The sequence below is a fragment of the Eriocheir sinensis genome, unplaced genomic scaffold, assembly GCF_024679095.1.
Source record: "Eriocheir sinensis breed Jianghai 21 unplaced genomic scaffold, ASM2467909v1 Scaffold1000, whole genome shotgun sequence".
In the NCBI taxonomy this organism is placed as follows: Eukaryota; Metazoa; Arthropoda; class Malacostraca; order Decapoda; family Varunidae; genus Eriocheir; species Eriocheir sinensis.
In genome coordinates this window covers 18,683-42,423 of record NW_026110298.1, presented here as the reverse complement: position 1 = coordinate 42,423, position 23,741 = coordinate 18,683, and the positions used below count along the sequence as shown (strand labels likewise).

General features: G+C 39.0%; 1 protein-coding gene and 1 long non-coding RNA gene across 11 annotated transcripts; both read right to left on the bottom strand.

The window, feature by feature from the left end:
- Positions 1 to 1,249: 1,249 nt before the first annotated feature.
- Positions 1,250 to 13,049, bottom strand: LOC126988902 (histidine-rich glycoprotein-like). 10 transcript variants are annotated; one of them, XM_050847288.1, is made up of 9 exons: positions 12,943 to 13,049; positions 9,323 to 9,401; positions 8,617 to 8,719; positions 6,078 to 8,323; positions 5,675 to 5,871; positions 4,717 to 4,867; positions 3,872 to 4,387; positions 3,293 to 3,820; positions 1,250 to 1,873 (listed from the first exon to the last, which is right to left on the bottom strand). In XM_050847288.1, exons 6-9 carry the CDS (start codon positions 4,739 to 4,741, stop codon positions 1,641 to 1,643), a joined length of 1,302 nt encoding a protein of 433 aa, XP_050703245.1. In that variant the 5' UTR covers positions 4,742 to 4,867; positions 5,675 to 5,871; positions 6,078 to 8,323; positions 8,617 to 8,719; positions 9,323 to 9,401; positions 12,943 to 13,049; the 3' UTR covers positions 1,250 to 1,640. The 10 variants fall into 10 exon arrangements, 6 of the variants coding, with proteins under 6 accessions (XP_050703245.1, XP_050703247.1, XP_050703248.1 ...); XM_050847290.1 differs by having other exon boundaries at positions 3,293 to 3,871; positions 3,923 to 4,387; XM_050847291.1 differs by having other exon boundaries at positions 3,293 to 3,973; positions 4,043 to 4,387.
- Positions 13,050 to 20,199: 7,150 nt separating this feature from the next.
- Positions 20,200 to 22,420, bottom strand: LOC126988900 (uncharacterized). Its single transcript, XR_007742639.1, has 3 exons — positions 22,351 to 22,420; positions 20,956 to 21,094; positions 20,200 to 20,371 (listed from the first exon to the last, which is right to left on the bottom strand). It is a non-coding gene; the product is annotated as an uncharacterized LOC126988900 (long non-coding RNA).
- Positions 22,421 to 23,741: the final 1,321 nt, after the last annotated feature.

Sequence of the window (23,741 nt, the reverse complement as noted above, 5' to 3'; positions counted from 1 at the left end):
ATGCCATGGTCCAGAACAGCAGAAACCACCCTTGAACTGTGAGGGTGACCATCCGCCATCCCGGGCCACGACTCAATAAATGGGTTCCCATGGCACTTGTGCCTAGCATTATCCCTGGGCATGTGCCACAAGTGGGACTATAAAAGGTAGAGAAGAATGGGCAGATCCCCAGCCTAGTGTCACCCTAAACAGTAGAGGTATATAGAACAAGAGAAAGACAGAAATGGCTATGGGAAGTAAAGGACACCAACCTCACTCTGACAAAGAGTCAGCCCACCACTCGGAAAAGTAAGAGAACGTAAAAGAAAATGGACAGAAAGCAAAGGGAAATGAGAAGGGAAAATATGTCAAGCGGTAAAAAGACCTGCTATGGGCTAGTAAAAGAGATCCCCACCCAGGGCCAGAATCAGTCGCCTCTTACGGCACACAGCCGACATGGAGAGGGCTACATTCTAGCATCTATGTAGCCCCAGGGGGAATATATGCAAAGAATACCAGGCCTGCCACAAGTACACAATATGCTTAAAACAATACAGACCACAGTTGTCAATGAAATTAAGCATTTTGTGAATTGATACTTGTGTAGCTCCATACTTTTTCATTTACGTAAAAATACATGGGAACCTAAGTGGTAGGCAAAAGCAAAATTATAAATTAAAATGTTATACCTATTACTAAATTACAAAATAAATCACTGTTAATAATACTAGTTTGCTTTTATAATCTGAGATCATTAATATCATCTCACATAAATATCATGAGGTAATATCCCAATCGGTTCAGATTTTACAGCAGTAAGTCTCTCTCCACATCTTAAAACCATTCTTAAGCTTGAATCCCATAACGACAAGTTGAAAGAACCAGGACCAGGTTAGCGTGGTGGCGGGAACAGCTTGTCTGAGGTCTGTTCTCGGCGGTCCTGGGTCTTTCATTCTTAAGCTTCTCTAACATCCCCCCTTATACTGTTTACACATCAATAAATTTTGTCATTCTGATAGAAAAAGAGCTTCTTTAAGAGAGAGAGAGAGGGGGGAGGAAGGGAAATGTACACATAGTTACAATGTATGAGGTCATCTGTGTACAATCAGTCATGAGATAAATTTACCAGCATTTTTTTAGTAACATACAAAATGAAAATACTTTATCTAGTCATATTTACTGCCACCAGAAGTCGAACCTGGTCTTGAGTGAGAGTTAGGCAGCAAGACCCCTCCCCCACCGTAGTGTTGTGGTCTTGCGGTCGGGCTCTCACTCAAGAGACCCGGGTTAGACTCCTGGTGGCAGTGAGTATGACTAGATTTTTCACTGCGCTATTGCAGTTCATCTTGGTATGAAAATACTTTACTTCACCAAGGTCATGCATGAGACAAAGATTGGTTTGTTTTAACATTCTTGCAGATCTTAACTGATTGTAAGTACCATTTTACATCAGCTAATTTTCATTTTTCAATTTTGGAGCATTACGCAATTTTGCTGCAACTATCATTTGTATTTCTGTCACATTTGAATCTGAGAACTTTTTAAGCACGCTCTCCTGAATCACATTGTATAACTTTGTTTTTCTAAAAGACAACTTGCCTCTCTGCCCAAGCATGTTATACTGACACATGAGGTTTTTGGTCATAAACCTGCACATCAAATTAGAGACCATATCTCTTATTATAGCCACCTATGCGGACGCACTGGTTGCACACTTCCATGAAATAACTGGGATTAACCAATTCATCCTCTAGATTCTGCACTTCTTCCAGGGAATTATTCCGTTTGATTGTAAGAGTACAAGCTGTGTCAGCTGGTTTACCACCACATGTGCTCGTATCCGAAACAGTTTTCCTGATGTCCAACAGAAGTTGTAACACTCGCTGCTGAAATCCTATAAGAAAAAATACATAACTGAGGATGCTAAATAACTTCCCAATTACAAGAAAAATAAAATACACACACACACACATCAAGAGAAGAGTGGTATCACAAAGTGTGCAGAAGCCATGCAAGTTAAGGAGGGCATAGCATAAATGGACAAGGAACAGTAGTGGAGATTTATGGAATGAGTACAAAAGGAAGAGAGATTAATATGTCAAAATAAGAAGGCAGGAAAAAAAGAAGTTTGAGAAAAATATTGTAGATAAGTGATTATGAGTTTTTAAATAAGAAACTGAATAATAAAGATGAGATTCTGAAAGTTAAAGTGAATGGTGAAATGTTTGGTAATATTAATGAGGTAGTAGAAGTATTAAATAAATGTTTCCAAAGTGTGTTCACAAGGGAGAGGGAGTTTGCTGAGATAGATACAGTGTCAGTGGCTGGAAGGGCACTGGAAAGGGTACAAACATTAACAGAGGAAATTATAAAACTATTGGAGGAACTGGATGCAAGAAAGTGAGGAGGGCCAAATGGGGTATCAAATTGGGTGCTAAAAGAGTGCATACAACAATTAGCGGGTAAATTGAGTAACTTGATATGTCTCACTGGCACAGGGCCGGGAAAATACCAGTGGATTGGAAGAGGGCAACCATCAAACCAATTTTAAAGGTGGCAGTAAAGAGGATCCGTTAAACTATAGGCCAGTGTCATTAACAAGCGTAGTGGCCAAGATGTGAGAAAAAAAAAAAAAAAAAAAAAAAAACATTATATAAAGGACAGCTGGGTTAAATATTTAGAAAATTGAGAAACTGAAAATGGTTGTGGGAAACTACCTACTATGCCATGCAATATAAGGCTCCATCCACTCTAGCGGGCAGAAGCGAGTTGTTTGCCCGCTGACATTTTCTCCACATTTGCAAAAGATGAGTAAACTGCCTGTGACAGAAGATGAGGAATTTCATCGGGCATAGCCCGTTGCACCTGGCAGTACACCACTGCCAGACATACAAGGTACAATGGGAGCTTTGGATCCATGGCTGTCAGTTTGCCAGGGAAGTACATACGGCTACACCAGATGGTCATGTCTACCCCTCCATCCGGCTAGAATCAGTGGTCTCATGTTGTCGTACCGCAGTCTTCATCAGATTAAAGAGATCCTCTGCCTGACTGCACGGGTGCTCGTCTCTTGACTGGGGCTCAAGGGGCCTAGGCAGGCAGGCATTGCCACGTGGACGTAAGCTTCTGTGTGCCCGGAGGGATTTACCCGCTAGTGTGGACGGAGCCTAATACGTAATGAATATAACAGTGCAATAATGTTCCAGGGTATATCAACTAGGTCTACGTACTTAATATTGTTATGTTCAACTTTGTCATTTTGGGTACTAATCACTACATACAATTCCTCATAGTGATAAGGATTAGAACTTACTAGTTAGAGGGAAGCTGGATTCAGCATCTTCCTGGCTACCTTTGTGATTCTTTTGATTGTCATTACAAGGGTCACACCTGCTCTTGTTGTCTCTCTGGTTGTGTCTATCACGTCTATTGTCCCAGTCATAGTGGTCATGACTTCTATTTTGATAGTGTTTTTCATATCTCCTCTCCTTCTGGCCAGGGCTATCACTTCGGTCAGGTGTGTCAAGCTGTCTCCTGTCACCTTGGTCATGGCTTCTTCTTCGGTAAAGTGTGTCATGGTGCCTCTTGTCATGCTGGTCGGGACTGTCACTATAGTAAGATAGGTGGTCGGGACTGTCACCTTGGTCATGGCTTCTTCTTCGGTAAGATGTGTCATGGTGCCTCTTGTCATGCTGGTCGGGACTGTCACTATAGTAAGATAGGTGGTTGGGACTGTCACCTTGGTCATGGCTTCTTCTTCGGTAAGGTGTGTCATGATGTCTCCTGTCACCTTGGTCATGGCTTCTTCTTCGGTGAGGTGTGTCATGGTGTCTCCTGTCACCTTGGTCATGGCTTCCTCTTCGGTGAGGTGTGTCATGGTGTCTCCTGTCACCTTGGTCATGGCTTCTTCTTCGGTGAGGTGTGTCATGGTGTCTCCTGTCACCTTGGTCATGGCTTCCTCTTCGGTGAGGTGTGTCATGGTGTCTCCTGTCACCTTGGTCATGGCTTCCTCTTCGGTGAGGTGTGTCATGGTGTCTCCTGTCATGGTGGTCGGGACTGTCACCTTGGTCATGGCTTCTTCTTCGGTGAGGTGTGTCATGGTGTCTCCTGTCATGGTGGTCAAGATTGTCACCTCGATCATGGTTTCTTTTTTGGTAAGGCGTGTCATGATGTCTCCTGTCATGCTGGCCACTGCCATCACTGTTGTCAGATGACTTGGATGTCTTGCTGGATACCGAATCTTTTGTTGCACTGCACTCCATCATCCCATGGGTTCTGGTGGACCGCATATCCAAAGACACCTTAGGAGGAGGTGTTGGAAGTACAACCTGTGAAGGAGCAGAAGCTACCTTATCTTGAGAGGTTGTGACCTGTGGCTTCTGTGAGGCTGGCTTCATGTGGACAGCTTCTGTGGAAAAATCATTACATATTACAAAGACACGAAAAAAAAAAAAAACTGTGAAAGGGCTTGGTGTTGGGGGCTGTCAAAGACAAATAAAAGGAGACAGTGAATAGTCCGGGGAAACCCTTCACCTGTAAATGTTTACAGTCAGACACTTTGTAGACAAAAATGAGATTGAAGAAATTTGCTAACCAAACCACTTTGTGTTTTCCCAGCTATCCCCTTCTCTCAGTTTGTCAATCTAATTATCAATGAACAATAGTATTGCTGTTGTATTCACTGTTATGATTTTCTTCTTTCATAAATTGTTTTCAAATATGACCAGGCATGCCTACCACTTTTCACTGCTGACAAAGTCATCAGGCAGATTTTTCTTACGACGTTTTCTCCTTTTTCTCATGAGTAGACCTTCATCAGGATCACTGTTGCTCTCAGAACTCTCCACCGTAGATGTCAGATGGTAGGTATCGCATTCTTGAAAACTATCTGAGGGGAAAAAAAAAAAAATAAATAAACAAATAAATAAATTAATAAATAAATAAATAAATAAATAAATAAATAAATAAATAAATAAATAAATAAATATATATATATATATATATATATATATATATATATATATATATATATATATATATATATTATATATATATATATATATATATATATATATATATATATATATATATATATATATATATATATATATATATATATATATATATATAGCGTTGATGAAGTTTCTTGAAATACTTGGGTTATGAACAAGACGTACTCAGTACCATAACTTTATTTTGCACTAAGTTTCGCCACTCAGACTGCTGGCATCTTCAGTCTAATAGAATAAAATACATATTAAATTTACAATTACACCAAAATACTTAAAATATTATAATATAAGATTCCACACCAATACCTCTTCTATTAGCCTGAAGTTGCCATCAAGTCTGAGTGGCAAACGTAGCAAAATAAAGTTACGGTACTGAGTACATCTTGTTCATAACCCATATATATATATATATATATATATATATATATATATATATATATATATATATATATATATATATATATATATATATATATATATATATATATATATATATATATATATTGCATACCTCGACCACTGCCCATCTCAGGCGCCAAACATTTCATTACCAGCCCTAAATTTTTGTGACATTTATCTCAATCAGGTACAGCTAAAAGGCAACAAAAATGAGCATTTCTGAGGTGAATAAACATGAAAGTGAACGTCATCCAATAACAGCAAGATAATAGTAAAACACCAACCAGAAGTGATCTTCACTTTTTTCAACATAAACTTTCTCCATGATGCAGGCTCTGGTTCTTGCTGATTATGAAGGGCATTCTCAGCATTAACTCCTTGTGGCCAAAACAAGGTTTGGTTCTCTTCTAATACCCAGCTGGATGGCACCACACCCTCTTCTTCTTTCTTACCCTCCAACCAAACTGCTCGTTTCCACATTCTAAATATAAAATATAATTAATCAATGGGCTATGTTCATGCTTTGCATATTTTGTTTCATTAATAACATCAGCAGTAAGATATTCAAGTACGAATAATACAATATTTAAAAGCTAGGCATGTTGGCAGTTTTACCTCTTCAGATAGGTATATGACAAGAATAACAACCTAATTTCTATATTTTAAATGTAGTATAGAAACAATTACCCATGTCTCAACCTGACAAAAATCCTCTTCATAAGCCGAAGAACAGCACTCCGAGCTGTACTGGCACACAAGGCATAAGGGATACGAATAGGAGAGTGAAGATGCAGATGAACAGTTTTGAGATAAAGAACAATGGCCATAAGAGAGATACATAACAAATACAACTTGTGTATGAAGACTAAAATCCTGCAGATCTGAAACGTTTTGCTTAACTTCTCTTTAGTAAACACATATCAGTCATGAGAATACACCATGTACAACTGCCCACCTAACTGAAAATGTCATGTACAACTGGTACTAAAACAACACCATCTTTGTATGGCAATTTTATCACCTTTCTATGCAGCTGCTCTACGTGAATTACTTTCTTTTTTAAATTACTCTTATTTTTCATAAACACAATGTTAATGAGTTTAGAATTGCATGGTTCAGTAAAAAAAATTTCAGTTTGGCTTTGACGAAGAACATCACATTCATAGTAGACATCATTTTTTAGTTTCCTAAGGAACACAAAATCTTCATTTTTTAACATGAAACAATTTTTTTTGTATTTTGTAGATATATATATTCTGTGATTAGCTTCTGTCACTTTTGATTCATTAAACATTTTCTTTTCTGCAAGTCTTTTGAAAACTTGAGAAACTGGATTGTTTGATGACCTCACTAACTGCTTTATTTTGTGAAGTTCATTCTCGTATGGGAAAGCACAAATGTCATTAAGGGAACACTGGTAATTCTCTACATCATCTACCAAGTGAAGAAGATTATGAACATTATATACAATAAAACTTTGACCATATATATCTCGACACTGTTGTACAAAACACTTAAGTAATTCTCTTGCATATGGTAAGTAAGAATTTCGTATTTCATCATTGGAATTCAATAAAACTGATAAGGACACAGTAAGCAAAAGACTGTTTTTGTATATAATATCAGGAACAACATCTTTCAGGACAACAATACTTGTGTATAATATATACTGTCTAAATTCGGTGGCCTTCCAGCGATCAATTACAGCTAGTGATCGTGGCTGTCTAGCAAATTCACTTGGTAGTTTGTTGGAAAGACTCTCTAAAGAAGAAGAAATTAAACTTATTTGAAGCTGAGAGAGTTTGCATTTCTTAGAACCTCTTATGAGGAAAAGTAGCATTCTTCTGGTAACACCAAGGCAAATCATATGCATGTAATCCAGTGGAAACCCTTTCACGCAAGATATTCCATACTGAATCAAAGGACTTTTTCCTAACTGATGAGAATCCCTGTACTGTTCCTGATTGAATTTCTCATCAGATCTTTCATTACAGGGTTGTGCAGAGTCTAATACAAGAACATGTGATTGCCAGGTTCCTTTAATTTCACATCTCTCACATGAGTAATACCCATTGTGCCCTTTTATGCATTTGATAAATGAGCGTGCAGGTGCATCACAAATAAATGCAACTATTCTTACTGCCAGTCTTTTCCCTTCAAAAACTAAACCATTTTCAGAAAGTTGCTTATATTCTTGAAGAAAATCTTCCAAAAAACTGTCAATAGAATCTGGTTTAGTCTTTCCACAATACAGAGCAACTAATGCTGGCTTAAAGCAGCTGAACTTTATCAGTATAGGCCAGAACTGTTCATTGCTTGATTTATGTAAAGGAATACCATCTATGTTTACACTGAGTTTAACCGAATCATTTTCTTTTACAAATGCTGGATGAGTCTTCAATATATTTTGCAAACATGAACCAATCCCAAAATAATAATAGTGTCCTCCACATTTTTCTAATACCTCTACATACCTTGGAGTTTCCATCAAAGTGCGTGAATCTTTAGGTAGATTATGCCCATTATTCCTCAACAGCTCCAATAATTCATTTGCTGCCTGGCGTGTAATGTTATTTTTTGATGCCCATAAAGCTAATCCTTCTTCAAGTGCCAAATCAGATATATGGTGGTGACTCTCATCATCTGTGCTTAATTCTTCTGGTGCAGTTACTATCAAGGGGGATAAGGATGTACTTTCACAACTGTCCTGGTCAGAAAAGCTTAAAGATGGGTCAGAGTTATTATGGTAAAGTTTGGGAATTTTGGTGTTTTGATGAACCCAGTCAGCTTCCTCTTCACTACTACTAACCAACAGTTCCTTGAGCTCACGTTGTATCTGCCTGTATCTTTTATGGTAAGACATAATTAATTGAGAAGAGACTGTGATCAAAAGTCAGGGAAAAATAGGAGAGTTAGAGTAGTGGTTTAGTACTCTGAAAGATAACAAATGAAATATATTAGTTTAGAGTACACAAAACAAATTAAAGTAGTTCTGCAGTTTACACAAAACACAGAGTAGCTTAAAGATTACATACTACAACACAAACGAGCTCAATGATTACACACAACACAAAGTAGCAAAAAATTGCCTTCTGAAGAGAGTTTCAGTATGACAGTGATATAGGTGATCAGTCAGACTTTAAAGGTCTGTAAAGTAAATTTGAAGCAGTACATCATGTATAGATAGAACATTCAATAAGACATTACCGTATATATACATACTCACTTTAAGTTGTCTCAACAGAGGGAAAGAATTAATGGATGGAGTAGCTACCACCAGTTACAAGTTGAGGTTGATCCAGCCCATACAGTAGCAGGATACGCTCTTCCTGAAATTAATTGTTACTAATGGTCTGTCTGTGCAAATTTCACATCACATCCTAGTAAAATTAATTTCCTAAGTTTGAAAACATTCTATCTGACCTCTTCAAAACTAGTTACTATTCAGTAACTGATAATTTACAGACAAAAGTGGTTTTACCACTACACACATGAAAACTACTGCAGCTATATTAACAGGCTTAGTATGCATATGGGGAAGTAGAAATAATACCAGTGATGTTTCTGGCAGAAATGCCATAAAGAAATTGCAAACACTGCATTTTTAGCATAATGCATCCCAGTTAAAGAAAAATACATAGCTATATACATTTTCGTTGTCACTAAATTCATAACAGTATTGCATGTTAGTAGTACTATAAGGTGTATTTCTGTATTTTATTATTAATAACGCATCATAGATCACTAATAACCACACAAGTGAGAAGTGAAGGGATCAAAACCCTCATGGTAATTGTGCCGAGTTCTCTCCCGACGTATTTACTGGTTTGTTTTTCTAACCGATCGGGCACAAGCCTTCACACACCCGTAAAACAGAAACAGAAAGTGGGGAGAAGTGCCACCTAGGTACCCTCTAACATAAAGTGAAATACCTTTCGCCTTATTGTGCCGCTTCTGCGTCTGCCATGCTTCATTGATTCTGTTTTTGCCAGCACCAGCAAACTTGGGGACCTGGCAGGAAAGTGAGGTTTTAGGGTGTGGGAAGCCAAAAAGGGCAAATTTGGCAAGACTCAAAAAGTCTATGGTAAATAAAAAAAAAACTTTTTTTTAAAGGCTCCCCAAAAGGAAAACCATCATCTATGGAAGTTTCCCAATAATGTAGTGCCTCCGTGGTGCAGTGGTCAGCATGCCTGGCTACAAATCTGCGGGCCCAGTTTTCGGGTTCGATCCCGGCCTGGGCAGTCGGCGTACAGCCCACCCAGCTGTTCATCCATCCCTTTCGGGTTGGTCGATAAACGGGTACCTGGGGAAACCTGGGGAAGGTAAACTGTGGAAACCCGGATGTCATTCCCTGCAGCCATGTGTCCCGAGATAACGGGTTCTTACCCACCACAGGCTCCAAGGGCTAATGGGATGGAGATGAGTGCCGCAGCCACGCGCAGCCACTGCGAATGCACCCACTTTACCTTTTTTTTTACTTAACGTTGCCTATTCTAACATCTTGGAGTACTCTATTTCATAATTACGGTTATATTCTACTTTAGCTATATATATCACAACATTACCATGCATTACATGTACTTGGTGATGGTAGGTTAAGGCAAGGTATCAGTTAATGTTACGTTAAGTTTAACTTGAGAGTCCCTAGGTTACGCACCAAAATGACTCAGTTAGGTCAAGTTAAACCCAAGTCCTTAAGTTGCATGGCCAAACGACTATCGGTTAGGTTAGGTAGAGGGGGGACGAGGGGGCGTGAAGCCACCAAATGGTAGGGGGTCGAGGGGGCGCAGTACCCCAGATAGGCAAGGGGGTTCGGGGAAGGGGCGTCTGGATATGTTTTAATTCCATGTTTACTTTACAAAACAAAAGTAGGGTGGGTCGATGGGAGCAGCCCCCAATAGGTAGGGTGGATCGAGGGGGCACAGCCCTCCGTTAGGTAGGGTGGGTCGCTGGGAGCGCAGTCCCCATGGGGTACTCTAGGCTCATAGCGTTGCCACCATTGTATGATCGAGGATTTTCCCTAGATAGGGATTTTCCTTGTTTGGGGAATTTCTCTAAAAATGTTATAGTTTTCATAGTAGACTTTCTGGGTCTTGCCAAATTTGCCCTATGTGGCTTCCTCCACCCTAAAACTCCGCCTTCCCGCCACGTCTTAAAGTTTGTTGGTGCTGGGAAAACGAGGAAAAAAACAAACCAGTAATAACGCCGAGAAAGGACTCTACACTTTTACCCATAATGACTACTTGAACAAGGAAGGGGGTGGCAAACCCTTCCTTCCATTTTGGCAGGTAATTTCTGGAAAGGTTAGGTTAGGTTAGCTTAGGAAATCTTGGGTTTGGTTAGTGAACAATAATTAAGGCAATCATCTAAACTTTGTATATACTTGGCCTAAAATATTTTGCAGAATTATTATAGCAGAGGTCAGATTAGGATTTTCGGGTTGAAACTACTTTCTTTTTATAGATTTCGATGTGCTATTTATAAATTGGCAATTTTTTGGTTCGTAAAAAAAATACTTGCCCCTCACCACCACCCCAATACTTCGAATCAGGTTAGGTTAGTGGGTTAGGTTTGGTTTGGTTTTGTTAGGTTATTTTAGGTTAGGTTAGGTGGGGAAATGAAAAAAAAATTGCCTTCGCCCTGTAATTTAGGTTAAGTTAGGTAGGATAGGTTATTTTAGATTGTTTTAGATTAGATTCATTAGTTTTAGTGGTAATATTTTACTTTAGCTACACCAAAAGATTACCTTACCTACGGCCTTGTTTGCCTTACTGGAGTCTTACATTATGGTTAAGGTTTCTATAAGTGTCCTCTGGGTCTCTATCCCCATTACAAGGTAAGATATTGCATTAATTGAATTAATATTTATCTTACTTTACGGGGTTCTCGAGTGTAGAGGTGTTAGACCTGTTTAATAAATGGGTGTCTTAATGACAAAGAGCTTGGCCATGTATTCAAATATAAATAAGCGTTGTTCATTACCCCAAAACCGTGGCAAGACGGCCAGGTAAGTGATATGTGGCGTTACGTTATGTGCACCCGACTATCCCTTGATGTTAGTTTAGCGTTCCTTTGACCCCCGACATGCGAGGCACAAGGCCGCCAGCTAAAGTATTAAAAAAGAGCATGTCGGGGGAGCATTAGGAACGCTAAACTAACATCAAGGGGTAGTCGGGTGCACATAACCTAACGCCACATATCACTCGCCTACCTGGGCGTCTTACCACGGTTTTGGGGTAATGAACAACGCTTATTTATATTTGAATACATGGCTTATGTGAGGTTTTGGAAGAAAATAGACCAAAATTAAGGCGCCGGAGTTATACTGGACCTTTACAAAAAAAAAAAAAAAAAAAAAAAAAACCCTACGTTTTCCTATCTGCGGGTTCATATTATAGTTGAGGGACATTTATAGACCTCCCTCAACTATAATATGAAGCCGTAAATAGTTTATTCTGCTGGTGTAGCTAAAGTAAAAAATTACCGTTTTAGTTAGGTTAGGAGGGAGGAAAATGAAAATAATTGCGATGGAAAAAATGGCCAAATTTATGAAAAAATGCACATCAATATCTGATGAAAATAGCTGCCCGTTTGTGGTGCGGGCAGGGTTTTCATAGCCCCATTTTTTTTTATAGTGGCATCTTTTGAATTTTTGTTTCATGTGCAACTAGTTAGGTATCATGGTGACATTTAGGTAATTTTAAGCCACTCGATGATTGACACAATACAAACCAGAGACGGATCCAGAAAACTGAAGCCTGAAATTGTGTGTGTGTGTGTGTGTGTGGGAGGGGGGGAACCTGCGTGGACAAAAGTGAACGCAGGAAGCCCATGCACGGCTCCCTGATCCTTCCCTGACTGGGCCCTCCTTGCCTTGAAAAAAGTCTCCTTAATTTTTTTACCAGCTGATTGAGAATTGGGTGCTGTGAGCCCCCTCCGGAATTTTTATTTTATAAATTGTTAAGGCAATTGAGGCATAGAGTTGGGGCACATGCTCTGATACCTACCCACCTGGGAACTTTTTTTTAAAAAAAGGGCTTAGATTTTTTACCAAATCATTGAGAATTTTTTACAAACTCAGACCACCAGTGTTTGAGTGTTCGTATTGGTACTACAAATGTTTGTACATACTTTGGGTGTATAGCACACTTTCCAGCCATTTCTTCAGTTTATAGTCCTCTGTTCTTTAAAAAATTCCGGCTGGCGTATAGCCATTGTGGGGTTCCCTCGGGAGCCCAACCAGGTAAGAACCACTCCACTCAGGCCCCACCCCACTCCACTCCACCCCGGTAGGGTCATCTCTGGATAAGAGGTGACGAGCACACCTATCACTACCGTAGGGCAGACAGGCGTCTTTCTCGCACAGCCGCTGCAACTCACATAGCCCCTAGAGCAGATGAAGAAACACTCGATCTAGGACTAGATTCACTGCCGCCTAAAAATTCTTGTCCAACACTCTCTCCAATCACGCTCTTCCTTTCCTTGTACACTCCACTGACATCCTACACTTTGCCCACAGGTAATCCTCACACTTGAATACATCACTACATACCTGCTATTTGCTAGCACAGCCACGAAAGGCTCCAAAACAGCCTGAGACTTCCTGAAGTGTCCCTGTCTTTCCCACAGTTTTCGCGCCAACGGCCGAGGCTGGCACGTACATGGCAGACCATCCGAGCAGCGTTGCGCAAACTCCTCGCCCTATTATTTTAGCTTACTATGGTGATAATTCCTTAATATATTCCAACAATGCTACCCTGAAATCTATTTCATAATACATAATATGATTACTTTGTGGTTTGCCAGCATTTACGGACAACAATAGAGAAAAATTCAAATTAAAATTAAAATAATTTATTGATGTAAAGAAAATAAATACATCAGAGAGAGAGAGTGAGAGAGAGAGAGAGAGAGAGAGATGAATAATCAATTTAATCTAAGTGTTTCAGTGACTGCATGGTGCATTGCCTGGCGGCCGGTAGACTATTTGATTTAGCGGGCAGCTCAAAATTTTGTAGCCTATATATATGTATGAAGGTTGCGAATATATGGATTATCATTAGTAGGCTACAGATGAAATATAACAACTAAAATTAATCAAGGTGGATGTATAATGTTCTGGACTGACCTTATTTTTACTATTTTATTTTAAATTTAATGTTAACAAAAGTATATAATTAACGCCCAGAATGCCATTTTTAGTAATGTATTATCACGTGAATTCAAGTACCAGATTTATGCGTGTATAAAATTACTAAAGAAATCACGTGATTTCTTTTTCCAGTTATTCACGTGAATCTGGTAACCAGTTATCCATGTGGAAAAGACGTGGAAATTTAGTGAATACTTGCGTACTCAAGATTTCACCAGAAATCCATGAATAATCCACATCGAATTCACGTGCCGTGCCCATTGGGACCCCAGACTGGCCTGCAGTCACTCACTGTTTCCACGCATACCTTGACATTGGCTCACTGCATGACCTTGTCAAGGGAGGACATCACAGCCATTACATTCCTTACAAGGCCAGATGAACCATTCGGGCCACCTCTAAGCAAATGGGTGTCAGTGTTCACCAAATTCAGTTGTACGCCATGACACTGGAGACAACAAAACATAAGAAAAAAATTCCTGGCAAGCCCCACAAGATATCTAGTAGAACTCTGTGACTGGTGCACCATGAAATGGGGTCCAAGCCAAAAAATAAAAGAAAATAACTTAAGAGTGGTTTGTTCAGTCTTGTAAAGGGAGGTAGTGGTTGTGGTGTCCTCCCTTGACAAGGTCATGCAGTTAGCCATTGTCAAGTTATACACGGAAACAGTAAGTGACTGAAAGCCTGTCTGGGGTAGGTTGTGAGAGGAGGTTTGCATGAAAATTTCTCCCTTGTGTCAGCTGTGAGCGGGTAAATGACAATTTGCCACTAAAATTTCGTCACGCACACTCATTTAGTTGCCGTATGTGTGATAATTTGGTTTAACGTGACTGCAACAGACCAGTGGGAGCATGAACTCTTTTAAACACTCAAGACGCTCAGGAAAGTCACAGCAACGATGTTTATAACGAGGATTGTATTACTACCTGATATACAGATTGTGTGGTAGGAATTACTTCTAACCAAATTTTTCACATGCATCTCAATTAGTATGAAAACCCTGAAAGGGTTTATTGGGAGAAAATAGAGAATTACTTACCAATCACAATCAGAAGAACTTGACCTTCTTAGAAATGAAGTAGAAGTTACACTTCTGCTTCTGGTAGATGACGTTTGAGACTGAGGTGATGGTGTGGCCCCATTTGGTAGTGAAGGCAGCTTTTGAGGAGGATCTGGAACCTTGTTCAGAGGTGAAATCCCTTTCTTTGTCTTGGCTGGAGTAACTTCCTGCAACACTGAAGGAAAAAAATATCTATTTAGTAAACCAGATTTCACATAATTATAATAATAAGAAAAGCAGCACTTGCTTTGTAACCTGTCTGCTACCGCTGACGCGTCTCACGCTGCTCAAAGCTAAACCACTCCTATATACTGCTGACGCCAGAAAATTATCGTAATAAATCGCAATAGAAAGAATGCTTTCATGCGCATTTCATGCGTTCACTTGAGTGCAGCACTTCTAGGGACGGTGAGTGGAATGAACAACTTTTCGTATTGGTTTTGGCTATATTAAGTAATTTTAGCCCCCAAAAGAAAAAAAAAAATTGGCCAATGGGTATAGAGCGCATCTTTTATTTCCCACAGGGCGGTAGCAGATGGGTTAAATTAGTATACTGTTGACCCATGCTAACTCCAGACTAATAGGGGAAAGGTTGGTCTGACAAATGCAAATGTCCGACAGATGAATTTACCCCCCCCCCCCTCCAAAGGAGAAGAAAAAAAAAAAAAGCAGGTACTTACACTTGGACTTTAGTCCCGGGGTCGGTCCGTGTCCAAGTTAGTGAGGAGTCTGGGTTAGGGCGGGGCCACAGTATTTGCCTCTTTGCCTACGCATCACGCATATCCTGGCTACTGACAAAGCCATCTGGAAGGATCTTCTTAGGACGTTTTCTCTTGATCCTTGATACAACATTACTATCACCATCAGAGTCAGCACTGCTCAGAGTATCCTCAACTGTAGATGTGTGCAGGTAATCTTCACAGTCTTGGTAACTATCTGAAATATGAACAGAAAACAATAAATTATTTTACCATACATGCAGAACTCTACCAAACATGTGGGGTGGCACTTGAAAAGCAGAAATGCATAACACGAACTCCAAATTTACTTAAACTACTTTCACACATACATGCTCCATACAAAAGTTGGTAATATGATTCCTTCAAACATTTGAATTTTTGCCTACACAGCCAGGTCCCTCTTGAATGTTTAAAGGTTGCCAATGAGTGGCAGAGCAAAGGGACAGTGCACAAACAGTGTGAATGCACACTGTAACAACCACTACATATATGGTGGATTGCCCAGGGCCCATCTTCACCCACTGAGACCCAAGCCAGCCTTGGCTATGGCTGCTGACACTGGGAGGCCATATCGGATGACTCAAAACCCCCCACATCTTGCTCACAGGGGGGTAATCTCTAGTTGTCAGCGATATTTTTTATCGGTCTGAGCAGGACTCGATCATACTACACGCTCGTACCAAAATGGCAGGCACATGCTACCACTGAGCTTGCCAGTGGCTAGGAGCCCTGGACATGGGTCACAACCCCCCATTAATACATGGTACTCACTCACTGCTTGTGGACAGGGCGTGGGGTATCAGAAAAATGCACAAATTTTTCCTCTACGCCCTGGGAATCAAACCGGCTCTCTCGGTTGTAAGCCAAGTGTGCTATGATTACACCAAATGCCCTCAGTGCTCCCAAAACAATAGCTCCCAGCCTATGACTTATCTCTACCTCCATACGGTTCCCCCAGGTTCAATGTCCACATCCAAGTACCTAAACTTCTCCACCTGCATTCAGATTAATATATAATAACAGAGTCTATGCACTCTCAGCTGTAGCTATACATGAAAAGCAGAAAAATATAAGAAGATTAACACCTACCTGATGATATTTTCACTTTAACCAAACGGAATTTCCTCCAAGATTTTAAGTCCAGTGTTGTTGAGACCTCAATGCCTTCTCTGCATTTACACCTTGAGGCCAATATAAGACTTGCTCTTCCTCATCGATCCAGCTACTTGGTACAGTATGCTCCTCTTCTCGTTTTCCCTCAAGCCAGTCTGCTCGTTTCCACATCCTGACAATTTATACCAGAGTTAGTAATTCAGAACCTATTGTAATAAGATGTTTTTATTTCATTTGAAGACATAACCTGTATATATATATATATATATATATATATATATATATATATATATATATATATATATATATATATATATATATATATATATATATATATATATTTTACATACCATCACAGAGGTAAAACAACCCTGCAGCATCAAATGGTGGGAGATTAGGTTCAAACAATCTTATGTCAAAAATAGATGTGTAAATAGAAATATGACAATGCTGGCAAACATATTTACCTCAATTCTAAATAAGCTATTATATCTTTAACAAAATCAGTAATTTATAAATGCTACAAAATGAAACTTGTCACACCCTGTCAAAAGTAAATAGTCTCACCATTGATGATTATCTTCTCGTATAAAGACTTCCACTAGGTGTTACAGCCATCTTTAGATGTGAAATGAGAACAGGAGGGAATAAAGATGTGAAATGAGAACAGGAGGGAATAAAGATGTGAAATGAGAACAGGAGGGAGTAGATGTAGCACACATGAAAAAAAAAAAAAAAATTGAGGCCAGAATATCCAGAATATAAGACTCAAAAGTTCAGTATGAAAAAGGAGACATTAGAGATACTGTATTCATATTATCAAAATAATTTTTTTAAGCAGATGACAAGACAGCAAAGGCAAAAATAATTTAAATATCTTACATACTTTATTCAGTTTTGTCATGCAAAAATGGTATCAATACTACTCCGTCTTTGTAGGGTAATTTCACAACTTTTCTGAACAATTGCTTGGAATGAATAACTTTATTTCATGAACACAATATTGATGAGTTTTGAATCACAAGGTTCAGTGAAAAAATTTTCAGTAAGGCTTTGGCTTAAAACATCACATGTTTCACATGTTACCTCTTTCAGGAAAACAAAGTCCTCACTTTCCAACAGGAAACAATTATCCTTGTACTTTGTGGGAATGCATGTTTCTAGAGAAGTGTATCTTTCCTTTTCAGCAAGCCTTTTGAATACTTGTGAGATGGGGTTATTTGTTGACCGCACTAACTTTTTTATTTTATATAAATGATTCTCAAAGGGGAATGCACTTAAAGAATTCAGTGAGCACTGATAGCTTTCCACATCATCAGCTAAATGGATGACATTATGTACATTATATACAACAAAATGAGGACCAAATACATCATGACATTGTTGCACAAAATACCAGGGGTGTGGAGTCGGATTTTCAAAACTCTGACTCCGACTCCGACTCCAGTAAATTTAAATGTTGCGACTCCGACTCCGACTCCGACTCCAGTAAATTTAAATGTTGCGACTCCGACTCCGACTCTAGTAAATTTAAATGTTGTGACTCCGACTCCAACTCCGACTCCAGTAAATTTAAATGTTGCGACTCCGACTCCGACTCCGACTCCAGGAAATTTGAAGGTTGCGACTCTGACTCCGACTCCGTTTTTTTGTTTTTTTTTGATATATATATATATATATATATATATATATATATATATATATATATATATATATATATATATATATATATATATATATATTTTTTTTACCATCCTTGGATATCACTTAGCAATTATCCTCCATGATAGAATTAAATATACACATTAGCTCATGCAAAACACCATAAAATATGGCAAAAGGGATACCTGTACTATCTGTTGTCAGGGTGGTTGTTGCGGCATGTACCGCCCTCCTTCCTTAAGGTATATCCTCAAGAAAATACAAAATAAAAAGCATGAAAAAATATTAAAAATACCAATATTCCCGCAGACTGTTTGATTGGACATATCTTCCAAAACGTCAATTTCTCCCAATTTGTAAGAATCTCCATGAAGTGAAATCTTTACTAAAAAAAATAGCACGTAAAGGAGTCGGAGTCGCTCATATTTTTACCGACTCCGACTCCGACTCTGACTCTGACTCCAATTCCGACTCCGACTCCGACTCTGATTCCAATTCCAACTCCGACTCCGACTCCGACTCCGGCCAAAAGTAGCCGACTCCTCGACTCCTCGACTCCGACTCCGACTCCGACTCCACACCCCTGCAAAATACTCCAGTAGTTCTCGGGCATATGACAAGTAGCCATTCCTTATATAGTTATTTGAATTCAATAAGATACTAAGAGCTACAGTTAGTGACAGGCTTGTTTTGTAGATTTCAGCTGAAACAATATCTTTCATTGCAATGATACTTGTATACAAGATGAATTGCCTGAATTCAGTAGCCTTCCAGCGATCAATTAAGGCAAGAGATCTTGGCTGCCTTGCAAACTCACTTGGGAGTCTATTTGACATGCCCTTTAAAGCAGCAGACACCAAGCTTAACTGATGCTGGGAGAGTTTACACACTCTCGGACCTCTCATAAGAAAAAGTAACATTCTTCTTGTGACACCAAGGCAAATTAGATGCATGTAATCAAGAGGGAATCCTTTAACACAGGATATTCCATACTGAATGAGAGGACTTATTCCCCGTTGATGAGTTCCTTCATAATGACCTAGATTAAATTTTTCATCAGTTCTTTCTCTACATTTATCTTTGGAGTCTAGTATGACAACATTAGAGTCCCAGGTTCCTTTAATCTCACACCTTTCACAAGCATAATACCCGGTGTGGCCTTTAATGCATTTCAGAAAGGCTCGTGCAGGAGCGTCACATATGAACGAAATAATCTCCACTCCTAATCTTTTCCCATCCACAAATAAACTATCTTTTGAAAGTTTCATGTATTCTCCTAAAAAATCTTCTAGAAAACTTTCTACCGGTTCTGGCTTTGTCTTCCCACAATACAGAGCTACTAATGCTGGCCTGAAATTGCTAAACTTTATCAGTATTGGCCAGAACTGTTCATTACTTGACTTATACAATGGAATTCCATCTACATTTACACTTAATTTAATGAAATCATTGTTTTCTGTGAAATCTTTGTTGTGATTCAATATAATTTGTAAACATGAGGCCATTCCAAAATAAGAATAGCGTCCGCCACATTTTTCAACTGTTGTTACGTGCCTTGGCGTTTGCAGTAATGTCCGTGCATCTTTAGGAAGATTAAGCCCTTTTGTTAAGTATTTCTAAAGCTGACCAATTGCTTGATGTTTTATATTATTCTCAGAGGCCCACTTAGCTAATTCCTCCAGAACAGAATCATCATTGATGCTATCTTTAAGTTCAGGTTGACTATCACTGTCGGTGCCAGATTCTTCTTCTGAAGAGCATATTATATTGTCATCAATCAATTGTTGATAAGGTAAAGTGTAAGGCATATCAGTATTCTCCTTAGCATCATGAAGTTTACTGACTTTAGAAGAAGTATAGTTTTCTTCATCTTCACTACTAGAAAAGAGCTCTTGCAGTTGACGCTGTAATTTCCGGTACCTTTTATAGTAAGCCATGACTTTACTACAGAGCTTTTATATTGAATTATGAGGGATAGTTAACTAAGAATGAATACAGTATAATATATAAAGACTGTTTTAAAGTGAAAGAAACTGAAATGGCAGGACAGAATGCTAGAGAGAGAGAGAGAGAGAGAGAGAGAGAGAGAGAGAGAGAGAGAGAGAGGATTAGAGAATGCAAGGAGAGAATGAGAGAATTAGAGCATGCAAGGATAGGAATAAGCGGAGACTGCTGATGTGGCCATCCCCTAATGAGGGGAGTTCTTAGTGACAGGCATCACATATAGGTAGAAAAGGAACTGAAGCAATGTTATCTGAAATTAAGACAAAACAATATTATTAGGTACCAACATTGAGAACACATAACAAGTATGCACACATACAAACATGTAAGCCATCTGCAGATATACAAGGATAGATAGTGGTGAATGATTGGAACAGACATCACAGCCATGTTGTGAGTGCCAATACCATAGAGACATTCAGGAAGAGGTTGGATAAATTCATGGAAAGCGAGGTTAGGTGGGGTCAGGCTTACAGGAGCTGCTTTGTATAGGCCAACTGGCCACTTGTAGACTCCTTACTTTCATATGCAAACAGACCAAGAAAAATATGCATGAGTAAAGTTAAGAAATACCTAGATAGATTATTTTCAAGTTAGGCTAGGTAGGTTTAGCTTGTTCACTTGCACGGGCTATAAATTCATATATAGGCTATTTACTTCACCTAACACAACAAGAAGCTTGTGGTAGGTACAGACTAGATGATTTTATCGTAAATCTAAAAAACGGGACCACACACGTTTAAATGTACTAGTCCAAAACTATACTGTTAAACGAAATTAGGTACCTACTTCTGCAATGATTGTGAAAAAATACTAGATAATTAATTTACTAACCTTGTAATAAGTTGGGCAGGAAGAAGACAAAACAAAGCCTGTGTTGACACTGTATATAGGCTTCAAGAGTTGCAGCCTTTCAGCCCAGTTATCACAAGCTAGTGACGCTCAACTTCATGAGACTTCAAGTTTTCTTCAACTGAAAATAATAAGAATACTGTAATTACCACAACAAAATACATGACAGTATTCATAGCTTTGCAGAGTTTGGGTCAAATATTTCATATTACTTGAATACTATTACATCCATAGCCCTAAGCATTAAAGCAAGCTGGCGTTTTCTAAATGTTTACCCCTAAAGAACCGAAATTAGGTTAAGATTCGTATTATGCACCCTTGCCTAGTAACTGACGTGTCTCTATACATGCAAACTTTAAAATAAATAAGTAAATATGAATCTAACTTTAATCTAACCTTATATCGAATCTACAATAACCAACCTAACGTAACCTAACCTACCTTAATCTAGTCTAACCAACCTGTCTATCTATCCAAACTAACTTAACCCCTTTTCATTTTATATGTAACTTTATGTCTGTGATTATAATGAAAATAGCAGGTTTGCAGGAGCTTGTGAAGTGAGTTAAAGATATAGGCTACACATTAAAGAATTAGTATTTGATGAGACTGGAGACAAGATGTGGAGGGGTGCATAATACGAATCTTAACCCTAAATTAACTTAACCTAACCTAAATCACAAGGGGGTAGGCAAAAAACAATTTTCGAGGCAAAAATGTCCCCACATCCCCTAACCTAACTAAAACTAACCAAACCTAAACAAACCTTGCCTAACGCATCTAACCTAACCTAAAGTATGAGGTGGTGGGGAAAAATAAAAATAATTAATTAATAAATATTTTGATGAAAAAAACTGCCAGGTTTACAATCAGCACATCGAAATCTATCGGGAAAAAAAGTAGTTTCAACCCCAAAATCCATTCTGACCTCTGCAATAATAATACCGAGTTGGACCTGTTTCTGCCGGAGATCCCTGTCCTACACTCCCCATGCAACTCTTATAAGGAGCAAAATCAGGAACTGACTCCCAAGGCGCCCATGAGTACTGTGTAACAGTCAGGGCGCCTTTGGGAGTCCAGCTGCCCTCCTGCTGTGAGCCCTGATGTGACTCAGCTGGTATGTACGTGATGGAGTTAGTTCCTCGATTTTTGCTCCCCTTATAAGAGTTGCATGGGGAGTGTAGGACAGGGCCTTGTGCATCAGCGGCCCGGGTGGCCGCCCTGGCTGGCACGCTTCTTACCTCTCATTGTACAGATATTATCATCAACGATTCCTCAAGTGTCCAGCACATCCACAAGCCCTTCCTAACACATACAGCACATGCCCTCATCATGAAGAAAACAATATATCAACTCTAAAAGGCCTGGTCTACATACCTTGTTTACGCTGTACTGGAGTTTTGGCGCGCTCTCTGCATGGGGCCCACCCTCAGCTGCAGCGTCTGACAGCACAGCAACACGTAGAAATCCACACTCGAGCCGATATGTATATATAATGAAGACTAAAATTTCTCATCTAGACCTTCTCACCGCAAATATTCATTCTGATAAAAATAACACTTTCCAACCTGCAAGTTCAGCTAACATATACGTGCTGCAGCCGTAATTTTTACAACGATCGACCGGCCATTTCAGATTCAAATTTTCGTCACCATTAATAACCATATTTCGCCACGCGGTATTTAATTTTAATATTCAGTATCACTGTTGACTAGATAATTAATGCCAGAGAAGAGACATCTAGGGCATGTGTACGTACGTTATATGGACCTGATAAAAACTTAAAAATAATGACGTAGATCTGGCAAAAATTGAAAATTACAAAATTTACCAAATTGCACCTTGTCAGTACTTTTCATCAACATATCTGTCTGCGGAGGAAGGAGAATTTTTTTTCTGACAAAAAAAAATATATATATATATATATATATATATATATATATATATATAAATATATATATATATATATATATATATATATATATATATAGATAGATAGATAGATAGATAGATAGATAGATAGATAGATATAGATATAGATAGATAGATAGATAGATCTTGCACGACTTTTTTTTTTTTGCAATATCTATTCTTATACATCAAACTACATTAGAATAGGTACCTTTTTATGAAGGGACGCGTCGTAGTTCTCAAGTTAATTGAATTGAAATATAATGTGTGGTGTACGTATAGCTTGTCATAATTAACTCGTGAATTCCACGAGAATTTCTTACCCCAGTTTTATGCACGGCTGTAGACACGTCTATTTCTTAAGAATTACACGTGCATTCATTCACGTGAATTTGTCGGCTAAATACTCACGTGGTAAAGACGTGGATTTCTGGTGAATTCACGTGTTCACGAGTTTTCACCAGATATCCACATCTAAAAGATGTGAAATTCTGCACGTGTGCTGCCTGGGATGGAATCCGAGTCCGGCCTGGCTCAGCTGTTACCCATGGGCCCAGGTTGCCGTTAGCAGTGTTACCACGATAGGGGTGTGAAGGAGGCAATGCCCCCCCGTTAGAGGTCAGGATATTTAAAATTCAGTTGGAGTAGTTTAAATATGCGTCCCTTAACTATATAATATGGAGGCGTAATGTCATATTTTGGAGGCGCGGAGTCAATCTCCACAATTACTGTTTCATATCTTATTTCAAGTATGAATTAGAGAGCAATAAAAATTGTGGTAGAGAGCAAGAGAGTGTGAGTGTATGACATGGCTCGCTCGCTGACAATGTGGAAGGGAGCACTGCCAGGATGGCTCC